This window comes from Ambystoma mexicanum, chromosome 6p (assembly GCF_040938575.1).
Source record: "Ambystoma mexicanum isolate Mex_15411 chromosome 6p, UKY_AmexF1_1, whole genome shotgun sequence".
Taxonomy (NCBI): domain Eukaryota; kingdom Metazoa; phylum Chordata; class Amphibia; order Caudata; family Ambystomatidae; genus Ambystoma; species Ambystoma mexicanum.
In genome coordinates this window covers 1258754404-1258773227 of record NC_090935.1, presented here as the reverse complement: position 1 = coordinate 1258773227, position 18824 = coordinate 1258754404, and the positions used below count along the sequence as shown (strand labels likewise).

The window sequence follows — 18824 nt, the reverse complement described above, 5'->3', positions numbered from 1 at the left end:
TGTCACTCAGGTGGCATTTCGCTTCAGGGTGTTTGTCCACGAGTATCCTGATCGATTTGTTTAATTCAGCTGTTAATCGTTCGTCTTTTCTAAAAATACTAACAGTTTGAAGATGTTTTTTCTGTGACTGTCAGGAAAGGACCACTTTTTGCTCCAGTCACGTTCTTTGTCTCTATTTGATTGTTCCGTATACAGAGATTTGAATTAACTGCAGGTGATGAGTGACCTACGACAGACTTTTCTATTTCTTCGTCTTCGTATATCGAAATGGTCATCAGATTGTTTTCATGTAAGGTCATCTGTACAGATCCCCTTCTGTCTTGGGCAGGGCAGTTTGAATCAGGCTTGAGATTGGTTCTACTTATTGTGGTGGTTCTCTTTTGTTGCTTTGGTTCTGTCGTAGGTCAGGGCAGTAACATCTCAAGTTACAAAGAAATTCCCTGGATCCATTAGATATGAAATATTTATCTTGAGGCATGTTTTTTGACTTTCTTGTCTTCAGGTTTTTCTCTGGCAAGCTGCTGTGTATACGAAATTGAATAGTTATTGTCAGCTTGAGGATCTCCAGATGTATTTATGATTAAGTCATTGATTGTTTTAGTTAGGTCCACAGCTGACGACTATACAATTACTTCAACTTGGTGTAACCTCGTTTCACTACTAGAGGGGTTTCCCAAGATCTCTAATAAACCTGACTTGTTTTCCACAGCAGATTCAGGAGCCGGTCATCATGGTCGGTAAACCCCAAAAGGTCAGCACTATAATGACAGTTCGTACTCATTTGGTCCTCATCCGGTCTCTTTAAGTTAATCGTAGCCTTGATTCATTCGTATTCATATTCATATTGTTATCAGTTTGCGTAGATAACGTTTTTAAATCCTTGCTCGCTCTGCTTCAATGTCTCTCTTGTCTCCTCAAATAGCAGTTTTTTTCATCTGCACCCTCCATGAGATATTCTAGAAAGCAGTTTTGGGTTAACTTCTCCATCTCATTTTCACGATCAAATCTGTTTTGCATAGTTACAAAAGATTTGATGTCGATTGATTTAGAATGGATCATAGCAATCAATGTTGCTTGATGTTTGTAATTATTGTTGATCGTCTCAAAGTATTAAAAAAGGAGCAAGAGATATTGTTAGTCTCGACATCAGACTACATTGAGTCTGAACGTTTACAGGGTTCTCATAGGTGTTCATGCTGATAGTTCTTGGGTTTTACCGGCTCTTCTTACTTACTTTTGGAGTTTCCCTTTGAATAAATAAATAGCTCTGTAACCAGCCAGTCTCTTTGTAACAGCGCCATGATGCCTAAGGGCTGCTGCGTGCTTTAAAAATGCTAATAAATAAATGAAGAATCTGAAGACGAAGAGGCCGTATCTGACATAGAAGTAGCTCTTGTGTTTAAACCATTACGGACCAAAACTTGAGGATGACGAGCCTCTCAGAGGGATAGCTGGGAAGGACGAGCTCCTGGCTAAGTAGGCAATTCTGATCTCCTATTATTCATTCAATAACACTGAGCAATCATTTTGGATGTTTCTCTTTCTTGTGGAAGCCTTGCTGTTCTCGAGCTGCATCGAGTTGTTCGCTATGCCGCGGGTCAGTCTGACGGCCAAAGTCAAAAGCCCATTCATCCCTACTCCTGCTCCTGACTTAGCAGGATACTGGGCTAAGAATTAAGGGCATATCTGGGGCAACAACAAACATGACAAACATGAGATGAGGGTTCATGACTTATCTATTAAGTGCGAGAAAAGAAGCTTCGGCCTCAAGGGGGTTAAATGTATGAGCATCAGGTATGTCTGGTGTATCTGGTACACCTTCAACCAATTCGCTGATGGGCTCTTTTACCCCCCTTTCTTGCTCCGCCAAGATAGGGGATGTAGTAACGCTAGCCAACAGGTCCTCGTCTGACAGCTCATGCAGGTCAAATATCCCCAGGACACTGGTCAAGTCTCTCTGTTTTCTATTCAATCTATCCTCTGCACATCGTTCGAAACTCGCTTTCGGTGACACGGCCACGGCCGACCCAACCCTTTCAGATAGATCGAGCGCTGTGTTTCTTCCGCTACTTCTGCTGCTTTCCCTTCAGACGAAGCCTTTGACTGCATGGTCTTAGAACAATTATTATTTGTAATGGACCGGTGTGACATTCCCACTCTTTGGGTGGGGAACAATGTTTTTACTCTCAGAAAGTACTCCAAAAGAACATAGAGAATGATTCAAAATCATCTTATCCAAATCTTAATTACATAGTTTCATAAATCAATGTTATTGGTTCTTTCCATTTCAGGAAAAAGCCGGTGCTGGGAGCACAACTTTATAATTTAGCTGCCAGGTAAGACCCGAGTCTAGTGTGATGTGTGGTCAGATGATGTAAGGAAATGAGAAAAGTAATGTATTTCAGGGACCAAGGCCTGAGCCCAACCATACAATTTTAAATCACTGCGCAATGTTGGGATGACAATCTCTATCCACAATCTCTACCCACAGCTATATCAAAGTGCAGAGAACCCAAATTAAAACACTAACGCGCGTGTACCACCATCTGTTTACTCAAGTTTCTAGCACACAGTGTACCTTGGTGAAGGGGAAGGAGAGCTCTTATTTGTGACACTAAGCAATTCCCTCTTCCGAGGTAAAAGAAAAGATTTTCGGCCGGAACTATCTTTGAGGAAGGAAGGCAGGAAGCTCAATTTCAAATAGATAACCTCCACAAAATTAAGCATTAAACTTCATAATTATAAAAAAAGATTTCCGCCAACAGTCCAATAATTGCTCTCCTCGCTGAAACCAAACATTCAGAAAGGAAGAAAACTGGAAAGGAAATAAAGCAATGACAGCAATGAAGAGGTTATGAAAAGTCCACCAAAGTTCCAGATTCAAAGATAGAGGCATGCAGTTAGTTGTTGCTGTTCGGGGCTTGGAAGACAAAGGGGCTCATTATAGGTTCCCCGGTATCCCGCTGGTAAATCCGGTAAGATACTGGGGAGCTACCGTACTGTCCCCACCGCCTGATATCCCTGTGTTACTGGGATATTACGGACGGCGGAGATGCCGGTAGCTACCCATTCCCATGGAGTCCCATAGGATTCCATGGGATGGAGAAGGCTGCACTCACAGTCACCGGTAACACCAGTGCCTGTGATTGCAGAAAATGTCTGCTGGTAGGGGTCTGAACTACCAGCAGGTCAGGCCTGCTGGTAGATCACAGACACTACTGGCAGACTTGGAGTTTGAAGTTTGGAAAGGTGCTGGTACACGTTGTTACCGGAACCTTATTTACGGACTGCCAAACTCCTAATAAGCTTCAGGGTCTGGAAGATGCGCGCTGGCAGCTGTGGACAAAGAGCAGGAGAGACAAGCACTTGCCACAGGAGATGCTGAGATGAGAGGTGCACTCATCACATATGATGCTCTGTAGTCAAGATGATGACTTGCTTCAGATTATGTTGTGAAACAAAAAGGACCACCTGCTACAAGAGGTGCTGAGCAGGCCAATTGAACTCTTGACACATGAGGCGATGAGAAACTAGAAGAAGAACCTGCTATATGCCATTCCCTAGAGGTAAAACAAACACTTATCAAAGAATGTGCTGAAAATCCAGGAGAAGCACTTACCATAAGAAGTGCCAAGGAGGTGAAATAATCACTCGCTATATGATTTGCTTAGAAGCTGAGATGAGCACTTGCCACAGCAGATGCTGCAAAGGCTAGACAAGTGCTTGCCACATGAGTAGCTGAACATACTAGATGATTGGTTGCCACATTAGGTGCTGAGAAGCAGTGCAGGGCACTTGACACATGAGGGGCTGACAAGGCAAAACACGCATTTTGTCAGATAAGGTACTAAGGAGCAAAGAGGAGCGCTTTCTGGATGTGGAGCTGATAAGGCGAGATACACTCCTACCATGTGATGTGCAAAGATGCTGTGAGGTGCTGAACATGAAAGATGATCATTTGCTGCACGAGTGCTGATTAGGTGGGTAAAGAACTTCCACATGCAGTGTTCGGCAGACATGAGAAGCCCATGCCACATGATGTGCCGGGGAGGTGCGACAAGCACTTGCCACAGGCATTGCTTTGCTGAGAAGCAGAGCAGAGCACTTGCCCAAAAGATGTTGAGAAGCCAAGATATGATATGATATTTAATTTGTATCGCGCTCGTACACAAGTGTTTCAGAGCGCGACAGCAAGGAGGGGAACAGGGGAGAACACAACGATCTTACTAGGCTCAGTGACATTGAGAACGCGCAAGTGCATGGGAAAGGGAAAGGGGAAAAGTACATGGAAGGGGGAGAGTGGAAGGTGCGAAGCAGAGCAGAACAGATAAATAATAATACAAATAAATAGACAATAGAGGCAATAAACAGTGGAAGTGCAGCCAGCCAGTGGCAAGTGCTGTGTTTACGGCAGCAGACTGACTAAGTCTATTTAAGTGCCGAAAAAAGAAGAAAATGGGGCAGGGTTGGGGACTGTATGGGTACAGATAAGTACCTGGTGCAAGGTGTGGCCAGGAGGGTGGCATGGTGAGCAGGTACCTGGGCCCAGGGGTCAGAGGGTGGCCAGGTGCACAGTGCCAAGAGAGAGCAGTCCAGCAGGGGAGAGGGTGAGCGAAGGCAGAAGCAAAGAGGAAGGTCTTGAGGTGCTTCTGGAACTGGAGATGGTTTTCCTCAAGCTTTAGAGTAGCAGGGAGGCTGTTCCAGAGGGAGGCACCAGCCGAAGACAGAGATCTACCCCCAGCTCGTATCTTTGAAAAACGACTGACCCAGAGGGAGTTAGAGGTGGAGAAGCGAAGAGCTTGAGACGGGAGGTATTTGCAGAGGGATAACTGAAGGTATTTTTGACCCAGGCCCCAGAAAGCCTTGTGGACAACGCAGAGGGTTTTGAATTTAATCCTTGCATCCACTGGGAGCTAATGGAGAGATTTCACAGCTGGAGAGATACGATCCCAGGGCTTGAGGCCAAGGACAAGTCGTGCAGTCCTGTTCTGGATTAGTTGCAGAGGGCGGAGAGTAGAGGCAGGTAGATTTAGAAAGAGGCTGTTACAATAGTCCAACCTAGAGAGAACCAGAGCTTGGGAGATAGTGAGCTTCTGGGGGAAGGAGAGGAAAGGCAGAGTACCTCTGAGGAGGTGCAGTATGAAGTTTGACTTTTTAGAGACCTCAGAGATGTGGGTGGAGAAGGAAAGTGTGGAGTCAAAGATGACCCTAAGGTTCTTAGCCTCACAGATGGGGGTAGGTGGAGGGCCAAGAGAGGCCGGCCAGAGAGTGAGGGGAAAGGATGGTGAAGGTGTGCCGATGAGGAGGATCGCAGTCTTGCTGGCATTCAGACAAAGATCATTGGCAGAACACCAATCTTGAATGGCAGTAAGGCAATCAGAGATGAGAGAGGGAGAGGAGGTGGCCGTGGGCAGCCTGAAAATGAGTTGAGTGTCGTCAGCGTAGCACTGGAAATGAGCACTTTCCAAAGGTGGCATCAGAGAGTCTTAAAGAGAACTTGCCACATGAAGTTCTAAGATGCCAAGACATGTCTCTGAGGTTATGGAAGTCTTCAGGAGCACTTGACTTGCAATGTGATTAGAATAAAATACGTAATGCATAAAGAATCATTGCCCCATGCAGGAAGAAGTGGTCTGATTTGGGATTAAAGATTTCCAATACTCATGCATCTGAGGGATTTATATTGTGAGCTCACTCGACAAAATTTCCGAAAACAACTGAAGGTTCAGAAATTGGAGATTGTTGTTTCTCCAGAAGAAAATAAGGAGTAAAACAAAGATCTATTGTGTTAGGTACTCTGGGACAAAGATAAAGTGAATGGAATAATTCTCGGGTGTAAAACCAGCATAGCAGCCCTGAAGAAGCAAGAATTACAGAATATACCTAATCCAGGTGGGGAGAGCAGCAGCGATGGAACAAAAAAAAGTAAGAAATCCTCCTGCACTCATGCACTTGATACAAAGACGTTGGATATAGGTTATGTAATTTAATGTAATGTAATTTGGCATTTGTATAGCGCCTATTCCCATTGGTGGGCTCCAAGCGCTGTAGGTGAACGCCCCCAGGGGACCGAAGTCCGTGGAAGGGGAGATTTGTCAGAGGAGTATGGAATGCGTGTATGCATTTTAGACAATAGAAAGGTAGGGGTGGCCAAGTACCTACTTGTGCCCCATATGAAGCAGACTTGTGGATGGGTGCTGTTAGGTTATAGGGAGAGTATGCGAGTCCAGGAGATTATGTGTCCAGCTAGAATGAATTGCTGTTTTGGGACTAAGTTACATTCCAATAGCAAAGGTGTTATGCAATGTGTCTTCAAGTAGAGTGTGATTGCAGATGAGTGCGGGTGGGTGGTTGTGCCTACGGCTGTCTTCCATTGACATGGAGTGTGATACCTACCCGAGTGTCATGAAAGGGTTCTTGTTTCGTTTGTTCCTGTCCTGAGTTCTGCTGCAGTCCTTTCCCTGCGTCTCACTGCTGCCCCAGCCTAGTTGACAGGGGGTAATTAGCATGGGAGGTGGAGAGGGTTTGTCAGGACGCTGGGGGGGGGGGGAGCAGAGCCAAGTTTTGAGGGCCTTCCGGAAGGCAAGGTGATCCTCATAGCAGCAGTTGCTGAGGGGAATCGTGTTCCATATTGTGGGAACCTGGACAGAAAAGGAGGATCCCACTATTCTGGTCAATTTGAATGGGGGGATAAGGAGGAGTGCAGTGCTTGATTTCAGGACTCTGTTTAGTATGGTAGGTGGGGAGGAACTTGAAATTGGTTGTCAATTGATTAATTAATACCTAATTAAAATCGTGGTCTATGCTGTATCTTTACAAAACATTCTGCAATGCACTTTAAGCAACTTCAGGACATCGTTCGGAGAGGAAGGTACAGGTACAGGCACAGGCCAGTCGGTCTCCCAGGGGGGAGCTCACATAATCATCTCAGACGAATTCTGCATCATCTTATGGTCGGTCTTTCTGTTTCAGATAATAACCTTCCTCCCTTATTTGATTCACTTGTGCAGAAGGTTCTGCAAGACTGTACTTGTACAGGGACCCAGCTTGATAAGAAAGAATATGTGCCTTCATCAGTTTATTCAGAGTTTGTAAAGCATCTTGAGAAAGCAGTGCATCTTCCATTTACCTGGTATTTTCATTTCATAATGAACCACCGTAAATGGCAGGGATTCATAGTCCTTGTGACTAGAGAATGTGTACAGTTGTTCTTCTGAGTCCTGGTCTTCAAATAGGAAGTCCCCTGTTCTGGCTCCCTTTTGATGCCCGGTGATTTTTCAGTGACATGCATCTTTTTGGCAACACATGTTATTTCAGGGTCATGCTTTTCAGTGCCTAATGTTTTTATTTTGCAATGCACCCTATCATTGTCATATTTCATCTGGTTCAATAGTAGCTGTTATTGACTGCATTCTGAGGCTTTTGATTTGCTCACAGGAGGTCAATAATGACACATGAGATACTTTAATTCTTAAATAGGGTATTGATAATTATCCAAATGCAGCATGTGCCTATAGTATTCAAGGGCATATACTCTGGCTGGTATAAACAGATACTAATGCAATGTGACAACATACAGGGGATCATTTTAAAACAGGATTAGCTGTATGCGAGGGTGTAAAACTAAGGCATAAAGCCGTGTAGAGCAGCAAGTAGACGCTAGGATGTCATATGGAAGAATGTTACATGGAAGGATGTCGTCTGCCAAGATGGCAGAGTGCATCAATGAAAATCATGGATGGACGTTAAAGTGAAATCTGACGAGGGCAAAGTGATGTCATGAAGAAGACATATGAACCTATGCTGAAACAATATGAAAATACTAAGTCACGATGCAACTGAAGCACTAAGAGTCACATGTACCTAAAACTAAAGTAATCATGGATCTAAAGAAAATGAAATAACTTACTGACCAATACCTGTAAATACACAGTAATGCAAGGTCGAAAGGCAATTTATGGAAGCTTGCTATAGAGGAATGTATAACGTGGCAAGGAAGACCATAGTAGGAAAATGGACGCTAGCTCATGTTGAACATAACCAAGTTACCTCAGAGACAGGCTGAGGGTGTAAGAATCAGCAGGTGGAGGAAAACAGCTCTCTGTGCGGTGCCGATGAGTCAAGGTTGGCCCAGAGTGAAAATGCTATTTTTAAAGGATAAGCACAGAGCACAAAGGTTCTGAATGTGGGACATTCTTCATAGATGGAAGAAGATGAAAACATCTGTGAGAGCCAAACTGTTGGTCAATTACAAGTGTACAAAATCAATATGAGATAGTGAGCTAGTCCCTAGAGGCCAAGAGGTGCAACAGTAACCTGCATAATTAAATCAAATAACAGCAAATGAAGGCTGAAATCGACAAATTCGTAGTCTCGTCACATGTGATTTCATAAGTTGAAAACAAAGGCTATTCATTAGAGCTTTAAGCTAAGATAGTGGTTTGCTCATACCCCCTTGAATGTTCCAAGACAGTCAGCCAGCACAAGATCAACTATAAACGGAAGACTTTGGCTTGTGGCCTACCAATGTGAGATGATGGACTAATTGGGAAAACGGGGAGTAGTCTGACGGGATTTAAACACCTAGGTTTTGTTTTGCGTACGTGCTGCTAAGGAGTCGGAAGTCCAAGGATGGGATAGTATGGCAACCAATCAGTGGGATAGGGGGACAACCTAACATACAATGTTGCAGAAGCCACTGTTGTTATGCCCACTATAATCAGTACTATACGTATTTAGAGGTAGTTCAAGTCATGCCCTACAGATAAGGTGTAGCCAATGATGCACTAATCCTTATATGTTATATAAGTAGACCTGTTCCCTTTACCAATCCCTTCCCTTGAAGGGTTTGTATCTTGTTTCGTAGAATGACATCCTAGATGATGCATATTGGTTTATAAGACCTCCATGCAATCAAGTTTGTTTGTGAGTGTGCAAGCATCAGTCCGATGTCTGCCAGTTGACCCTTCTTTAGTTAATTGATAATAAAGTAGTACTTTGCCATATTCTTTGTGCCTGTCTGATTATTTGTTCTGAGATCTACTATTGTAATTCCATCTAGCACAAAAGATGCTTTGCGTCAAGGTGCTAGAGAACAGCTGTTTATTCCTTGCTATACTGCTCCAGGAGATTTTACAAAGGTTTTGCAAGTGTAGTCGGAGACAAGGGTGGGGAAATGTCTTTCCTCCTTGCACTTCCCACTCCACCTGCAAAACCTCTCCATTTTATGCAGCATAACTATCATGCTGGCACAAAACTATAAAACAAATGGATTCCTATGTCATCCGCTTGCATTTAGCACTGGCTAGAAGCAGGGAGATTTCACTGTAAATGCCACCTACAAAGCATAATTTGCAGGCAGCATTTAAATCAAATATAAAATGGATCGTGAAAGTTAAGAATAATGGGAATATTGCTTGTTTTTACTCTTTAATTTTGCACTGTTTTGCATAAGTTGAAAATTGCATGCAGGAGACCAAACAGCAGGTAAGTGCTAAGTGTGCCGGTCTCCTGCGTGCAATTTTCATTTTTTGTAAAGTCTCACAGAGTAGATAGTTAATATGTTTTGTACTTTCAGAAATGTAAAACATGACTTCCATTTATTCACTGTGACTTCACACAAGTGTTTATCAGTGAACAATGAGTTGTGATTTCTTGTGAGAGGAATATTTTTGTAAAACGAGAGCTGTTCATCAAGGCTGCCTGTACTTTACAACAGATATACAAATTAATTAGCATATTCAACACGTTTGTATGTATGTAATGTGTAACCTGGCTTTAGAGGCAAGTTGTTTGCATACATTCTTTTAATTTCCATGACAACAGATGAACTGCACATTAAGTGAACGCATGTCACATCCATTAAGGTACACATGTGGGCTGATGCATGGTACGCATATGTATAGGTGTGTGCAATACATGGTTGCTATTGTGCATGCCATGCTTGGCACAGACATATTCACGTGTGTGTTTCTTCTTCCCACGTATAAACCTTCCATGGCAGCTGTGAGATGGCAGCACATTGCGATGCAGTATTTTGTAAGGCGCCACTGTCGAGGATGTGTGCAGTGGTGGTCACCTTTGTGGTGGGTGGTGTCAATTATCCACTCCTTAACTTTGGTGGGATGTTCCAAGCACCATGTTCTCCTCAACCTCCTGAGTAATTTCAGGATCCTCCGTGGACAGAAGCAGCATATGGTGTACACTTGTTTTGACGGTGAGCATCTTTGTTCTCGCCCTAGTGAGCCAGAAGGGCCCTTGTGATTGCAAGCCACTGACCTGCTCCTAGCATGGGCCGGGCACAGGTGCAGTCACTGTCACTTTTGATAAAACTGAGTTTGTCGCTGGTGCGCTTTGGTGATGAGTGTTTCATCAGCGTTCAATCTGCCTCGCTGGTGCTGGTCTTGTCTGCACATGTTTTCATTTCCATCTTGATTTTAGACGAGCCATTGGCCGGTCTTATTCACTGTCTTACTCGCATCTTATTTATGACGGTGCTCTTTGCTTAGTGGCATTTTTGATGCTGTCTTATTTTGGCTAATATCACATACCAACAATGGAATGTACCATTATGGTTTGCTTTTCATACAGTGGCTCAGTGCACGCTGCACATGCATTCAACTACATACACAAAGACCTTTTTGGCTAATATAACACCTCAGATAACACCCAGCATGACTGCAGGGTTTCATGACTACCCATTAGAGTATTGACACACACTTTGCTGTTTTTTTAGAGCAAATTAGTGGTGCACCTCCTTGCTCATGAATGATAGCATCAGAAAATGCATACCTAGTGTGTACACGTTGAGTTGTTACTTTAGTTACAGCTGTTTCAGTGTCTATCAGATTTATTCATGATAAGTGCTGTTTATCATAGTGCTGATTTTTGGCTAACCTGAAAGGCATAATGAATAAATACATTGATACGTTTTACTACGTTTGCTAGATACATTCTAAGATAAGTTTCAGTCACCCGCAGTGGACCATCCAGTAAGAGATGCATGCTTGATTTATGCAAGACGATGACGATGACCTCTACAAGATAAGCAATATCACAAGCATTCACTTCATTTGTCAGTACCCAGCATATCACCAAGAGTGATGGGAACATGTCTATCACTAGCTGCAGATAACAGCACTGAATATCCCTCTCCAGCAGTGGTTTGCAATTGACAGTGAACATCAGAGTGAGACGTGCTTTAACTTAGCCATTGACATTACTCTACTTTGATCAAAGGCAGGCCAGTGTTTACTAATCCATGAGTGTTTCAATTTTCTGATGGCTAACTACTGGTGTCCAAATGCTCACTGCAACCCTTGGTATCCATCAACTATGACTAAGAAGAATCACGGTCCCCCTGGCAAAAGCTCTAGGGTGCACTGGAGATCAGCGACCCGCCACAAGTTGCAACAGGGCACTGGACGTTCTAAAAATGTCTTTCAGTTCTGCAAAGCGGTCAATTTATGCTTCTCCATTAGCTTAATGTCTCATGGAATATGTCAAGAGGCCACTAAAATGTGCCTTCTTAAGAGCACTTTACATCACATGTACTTCACACATATCCCCCCAAGGCCTTGTGCATTGAACTATTCAAATGTTTTTCTGCAGAAATCATACAAGATTGCACCTAAGTGAAACATTACACACAAAAAAATACAACTATAACACTACGCAAGACAATATTATCCAGCGGCTCTTACTCCAGTTGAATAGAAGTCATTTCCGGCTCATTGGCAAGGCAGCCACCTCTGAGTGCATGAGGAAAAAGAGGCAAAGATAAGTGTTGTCACGTGTTTGCAGTTTGTCGTCCATCTCAACTGTTACATACGTGTTTTTTAAAAGTAGGCAAGCAAAAGTAGTCATGAATGAAATAATATTGAATAGAGACTTCCATGCAATAGGTGTGGTACCAGTCAGAGCATCAAGGGTCGACTATAGACTGCGCTAGGCTGGACAGTTCATGTTCCCTCTTTTGCCTTCTCTAGACCACGCTTCACATGAGCGCCTTTCCTGCAAAGCCTGCCATCCCACATTGCACGGCTGTGCTTCTTTTTAGTTATGTATGCTTTAAGCACACAATGCACCCTAGGATCATTCAGACTCCTCTCGGGCAATCCTTAGAATGGGGTCTGCAACCTGGGGCTCTCCAGATGTCTGGGAGTGCACATCCCATTATCCATTTCCATGGTGTATGCTAGTTAGGACAGATGGGAATTAGACCGACCAAAGGTTGCAGATGTCTGTAGTAAACAGCCACTCGCTAAACTACTGTGCTCAAACTGAGGGACATCGCTAACGACTGTGCTCAAACTGAGGGACATCGCTAAACTACTGTGCTCAAACTGAGGGACATCGCTAACGACTGTGCTCTGCACATTGTGGTTTGTGTTATTAAAGTAATGCATGCTGATGTTTCATCATCATTGCTTCCTGTTCCAGAAGCCATTGCATGTGATGATCTGACACTCCCTACAGGGCAAATCATCTATTTGTAACAGGCATTTCTTGTTCTACGGTTAAGTGACTAGAAGCTGCACTCCACAGACTCGAAACAGGAGCTAGTGACTGCATGTACCAGGTAAGATCTGTATCTTCACCAAGGCAGTTCTTGTAAAGAGATAGAGAAATGCAGGGAATAGTCGGCCATTGCACTGCGAAGTTGAAAACCAAGTGTTTGTGCTATGTGTGGGGTCTTAATCATCCGGCCTCCCATTCGGTTTTGAGTGTGGGTGTGGGACGAGGCATACCCAACATTCACATCCCTATCTATAATGAAAAAGGCTTCCACGGGTGGCCTGGAGACGGATCCGTGAGTTCCCATTCAGCGCATGCGCCGTCACAAACAGAACAGTTCAGCAGCCATAAACCGTGAGAACCTCGCAGCAATATTTTCAGTTCATTCCAAATAGACATTTGATTCTTGAGTCTTGTGGCTCTATTTGTGGCAAGTGATGGAAGAAATGGGCCTATCCTGCAAAGTAGAAGACATCTGTGAAAAATGTACCATTCTGGATTGTCAATAACAACAGTAGGTTGACCTGTTCAGAGAAACTCAGCAACGTTGGTCCCTTAGCACTCCGCTATTTCAGTCATATACTGAGCCGTTTCCACAATCTCGAAAAAGACACGTAAAGATTCCTTCCCTTATAAAAACTGAAAATGAAAAGTAGTAAGTAACAATCTGTCATGGCCAGGGCTTAATATGGCCCCGCCCACTGCATACAATGGCTCTGTGCCTTTAGGTCATTCTGAATGGATCGACGTTCAACTCGTCCGATCTTCAGTTTAAATGAACTGACTACATTGGAAAACAATATCAAAAAAGTGACATTTCTCACCACCTAGTGGTCATTAAAGCGATCTGATCGACCGGAAAACTCCAAAAGAATCAAGTTATTTTTCCTTAAAGGGATCGTGTGGAACAACCCACCTCATCCTGTTCACTTGTCGAGGGTGAGGTGTCCTCCCTAAAGATCTTGATTCCCTTTCATGTCCCTATCCCCTCAACCCAAACACACCCTTGTCTTTACCTGATACCCCAGCTACCTGACCCCAACTCACGCTCTTCTTGCTTGTTAAGTGGATTACCGCTTGAGTCTGAGTCCCCCGCTTCTTCTGAGTCCCTATTCCCTCATCCCGAACTCCACAGCACTCTATTCCCCATAATTCCACATCCTCTCCCCGCCCTCTCCATGCCACAGCGTCATCCGCATGGTTGCCTTCCACCCTCACTCTCTGCCACCACATGACCCCCAAGTTAACCCTCCTCCATTTCCACTACCATAAAAAACTGGGCAACCAACTTTACCAGTTGAGCAATCTACCCTTATGACCAGTTTATGATGTCTAGAATGACTAAACTATCAGTTGGGCAGCAGTGAAGTGACCCAGAGACCCTACAGGGAGTGGTGCAGCACTGAGTAACCTGCTTTGACCAGGACAGGGCCTTCAGCACTGAACCTGCAATTCACAGACCACCCAATGGGACTACTCAGCCAGCAGGTAGCCATGGCTAATGCCTGTTTTCAGATCACACATGGGGTGCCCATGTAGAGCATAAGAATCTATGAACAACCCAATGGGCACAATGCCGATGGTCTGGACAGTGACTCCTTTAACAAGGTTAGGTACTTTGGCCCTTTCTTGGGAACCCCACTTTGAGCATGATATGTATAAGGCCCTGAACCAGGAAATCCCACTTCCTGGATCATCCAAATGGCCCAGTAGGCCGAGCCCTGGACATGTAAAGGCCGTCGGATTGGCCCACTGGGCATGACAAGCTGCTATGGCCAGTGACTACTTTTACAGATGCAGCACCTTCAGCTTTGCCCCGGGCACCTTATTTTGACTTGCGCAGGGTCTTTGGCCGACCCATGCAGTGTGTCTCCTATGCATAGCTTGCAGCCATTCCCAGTGGATGATAGAACTGAGGTCATGCCTTTGGCCATGTGCCAAGCCCCCTAGTCACTCATGTTGGGCACTTGTCATGGTTGGACGACATACACATAGTTACTTTGGATGTTCACTGGCTTCGCATGCCAATATATATGCATGGATTGCGGGGTGGGGGGTTCTTGCAGACCATTGTAGCCCAAAAAGCCTTTATCCCCCAAAAATAGGGCATATTTTACCCTTCTGGGGACCCTTTTGTTCTCCTTAGAGTGGGGGTTACTCAAAATGGGCTAAACTATGCAAAAGAGTCTGCCTTCAGCGGAATGTTGACTGCAGACCCCTCAGCTTTACAGCATTTGAAAAATAAATGTGGGGAATATTCTTCCACACTGGCCCCCTCCCCCTAGCCGCCTAGCGTCGGGTGACATCAACAGAGCTACAATGCCCCTATTTTAAAATTAGGAAGTGCAGGATCCTGCCACACACCATTAAAAGTCGGCAGTCTCCAAACGTGTCCCCCTCAAATATGCCACCCCAATGGGCACAAACCAGATCGGCCCTCTTTCAGATCTAGATGCCCATTGTTGGATTAACTGGCCAGGTCAGGAGTTCCCTGTAAGAGGGCCAGCTAATCTGGAACTAACTATTCAATGGGTATGGCCTAGTATCTGGGTCTACTAGGTACACTAGGGTGTACCTAGTAGACCCAGATAGCACTAATGGATTCTTGGGCATAGTTTTCAGGACTAGATACGCACTTCTCGCAGAGGTTTGACATATACTAATCCTGCGGTTCTGGCTGCTGGTAATAGCTCACCTTTGTCCATGGATAATACGTTGGAAAATATACTTTTTTGGGAACCTCTTACAACTCTGTCCCTCTTGACGAAGCTGTGTGAAATGTTATACAAAAAACTGTTTTGGAAATGTTCCTTTGTAATCATCAAACAGATATATTTTATAGGGTGACAACAGTGGTTTTCTCATGGGGGAAATATTTAATATTTGCCAAAGTGCAAAGCACCAACCACTGGATGGGTTTTTAAAGAAAAGGCACAATTTGGGCACAAAGCGTTCAAAGGAAAGGAAATTCTTGGTTGTTTCAGTGGTTTTTTACATTTTTGGTGGAAAGCGGGATTTCTCTGGTACCCAAACATTTGTGTATGTTTGTGTATATATATATATATATATATATATATATATATATAGGGAAAACACACAGGCCCCTGAACGGTTGTAGCACTTCAAAAAACCGCTCTGGTAGGCATATGTAAAAAATAATATTCCAGCACACAAGACTTTAGCTATTCTAAAATATCAATTTATTTAGACATAATACAGCACAAATACAAAAACAGGGAGTAAGTAATACATCCCTGTGACAGACACAAAGTGCTACAAAGCACTCACCCCACGGGTGGATGTAAAGTCACGCGTTCCGCCTGAATGCTCAGGCTTCCTCAGACCTTTTAAAATCCAAATGCGGCTAACACATCATGAAATAGAAAACCACCAGGCCATTCCAGAGCACCTCCGTGCGTCAAGCATCACGTGCCATGGGAGTCATATGACTACTAATCGAATAGAAGAGGTAGTCTCTTTAACACAATGACCTCCATATTGGAATGGTCAAGCGTCTATGTTGTCAATATATGAAGGCATAATTACCGAAGCATATCTGAATGTAATCAGATATACACTGAGGTATTGACATAGGAAAGGTTTATTGTTCACTTGCACTTTGTTAGATATGAGTATATGTCTTATTAAGTTGTAGCTGGTCTTTATTTAGACTACAGGCACTTGCCTGGCACACAACGATAACTATAATTTTATGTATATACATAACGCAATAGGGTATTTACTCTAATATTTAGGATATTTCTGATGCTCAGTTCGCAGTCTCTAGGCTGAGGAACACTCACCCTATTGGGGGGGCGGATGTCTGGGAGTGGCCATTTTGAGCCACTGTTAGTCATCTGAATGATACATGAGCACACTTGTGCGTAGATGTTACACATCTGATTACATTGACAATGTTTTAATTAGTAGCGGTTCCGGGCACCTCCTCCGTGCGATTTGCACTGCAGTAGCCTATCATTGGTCCTAGTATGTCTATTCAGATATGCTTCGGTAATTATGCCTTCATATATTGACAACATAGACGCTTGACCATTCCAATATGGAGGTCATTGTGTTAAAGAGACTACCTCTTCTATTCGATTAGTAGTCATATGACTCCCATGGCACGTGATGCTTGACGCACGGAGGTGCTCTGGAATGGCCTGGTGGTTTTCTATTTCATGATGTGTTAGCCGCATTTGGATTTTAAAAGGTCTGAGGAAGCCTGAGCATTCAGGCGGAACGCGTGACTTTACATCCACCCGTGGGGTGAGTGCTTTGTAGCACTTTGTGTCTGTCACAGGGATGTATTACTTACTCCCTGTTTTTGTATTTGTGCTGTATTATGTCTAAATAAATTGATATTTTAGAATAGCTAAAGTCTTGTGTGCTGGAATATTATTTTTTACATATGCCAACCAGAGCGGGTTTTTGAAGTGCTACAACCGTTCAGGGGCCTGTGTGTTTTCCCTACATATACGGATTTGGCTAAATTCGTTTTTCTAGCACCAGCCACCGAATGAGGGAGAGCGCCATCTTTTAGCCAAATTGGTTTCTCAATATATATATATATATATATATATATATATATATATATATATATAGATACACATGATGATGTCACACACGTTGTTTTTTAGTTGACTCTAAATCAGAGGACTATTTGCTATTAAAGGTTCAAAGCACGATGCCCTTTATGGGACATGCAAGGCTAAGAGATACTGAATTGCAGATTTGGCAGTTTGGTCGACTCTCCTGCATCATGCTTCTTTTGATCAAATGCACAGCTATTTGCACATTTGTCTTAGTGATCTTTGCTGCTAAGCACTTCTTCCACGTTCAGTTAGTTGCATGGAAAATTGTGTTGCCGTTCCGGCACATGCATTAGACACTTTTTGAACACTGGACACGAGTAGTTGTATATCACAAAGCGAGGTTCCTTGAATTCAATATGCTCACATTATTATAGGCATTTGTTGCACATACGGTCATTGCACAACCTTTTGGACCCGTATTATTTGGGAGTCCAAAATTGTATGTGGCAGAATGGGACATATTTGGTTTACAGCGCCATGCACTTTACATGATTCCAAGGTAAACTAGAACTTTTATGTGGAAGATGTAGTACGTTTTTATTATGTATAAATATGTTTTGTGCACTATACTTGCTATGCAATATCTAAATGCTGCTTTAATAGTGTTGATATCACATTACTGTGAGTATATGAATGCATTTTGCACTTAATTGGGTTTCTGTGTGTTCCTTTGCTGTACCATACATGGTCAAAATACTTGTTTGTGCCCATGTGTCTATCCTAAATGAGAGGCATGTTCTCTACTGCATTGTGCAGTGCAATGTGCTAGAAGGAAGACCTGGTTTAAATGGTACATTTTCTGCTTGTTATTTATGCAATGCCAGGTTTTCCTTTGACCAATGATTGTATTCAAACTGTGTAAAGACGACCGACTGCAACTCCATAGGCATAAGCATTGCTAACATAGTCATCAAAGATGGACTCTCAAGATATCTGATGTGACCATAGAGATTGTATTCAAATGCCGACAAGCCACACACATTTTATATGTGAGCAAGCTACAAGTGTGTAGCGAAACCAGTTATATTTCTTTGCTGATTTTATCTCCCTGGACATGGGGATTCATTATTACAGGACTTTGTTTTGGAATTCGCATTGGCTATTTTTTTTTTGCACTCAAACTGGAATAAGCTGAGTAAGCAGGGTGCTCATGCACCAGTTTTATGGTAACTGTTATATGTATATATACGTACATATATCATAGGGCGGCGGTCACCGTCCTATAGTTAAAGTGAGTCAGCCTCCGATAGGAACTGTTGTTAATAACATTTGAGATGAGTGACGGATTTGGCCGAAATCTTGAAGTTGTTTGGGGATTTTCGGGACCCCTGAGACTGCAAAGTTTGGTAAAGATTTGTTAAAAAATGAAAAGGAGTTAAGAAGGCAAAAAAAATAAATTCCAAAGTTGCAGCCTACTTCCCATTAATTTTCCCATAGACAACTCAGGTCAATTTTTGCCGGACCGTACAGCCCAAACCGCTGGATGGATTTGAACCAGGCCTGAAACAACTTGGGCACGAATCGTATAAAAAGTCTTTTTGTGGTTTGGGGTTATTGCATGCAGTCATTTTTAAACTGTTTCACGGTGAAGGGGGTGCCACCGTTTCAAAAATAGATAGCTAAATCAGGGTTTTTTAGAAATAAAACTGCCGCCATCTTAGTTTTTGCTCAAAACGAGAGATAGCCCAGGTTATAGCTAAGGTCATTGGAAAG

General features: G+C 43.4%; 1 protein-coding gene across 10 annotated transcripts in view; it reads right to left on the bottom strand.

Annotated features, from left to right (window-relative positions):
- The window catches only part of PRUNE2 (prune homolog 2 with BCH domain), a 743862-nt gene that overhangs the window by 49304 nt on the left and 675734 nt on the right, over positions 1 to 18824 (bottom strand). For 5 of the 10 annotated variants that reach the window (XM_069625908.1, XM_069625909.1, XM_069625914.1 and 2 more), the window contains one exon: positions 11703 to 11750. The exons of the other annotated variants lie outside the window; for them this stretch is intronic. In XM_069625908.1, the coding sequence (XP_069482009.1) occupies positions 11703 to 11750 (48 nt within the window). The remainder of the gene's footprint in view (positions 1 to 11702; positions 11751 to 18824) is intronic. 10 annotated transcript variants of the gene reach the window in all.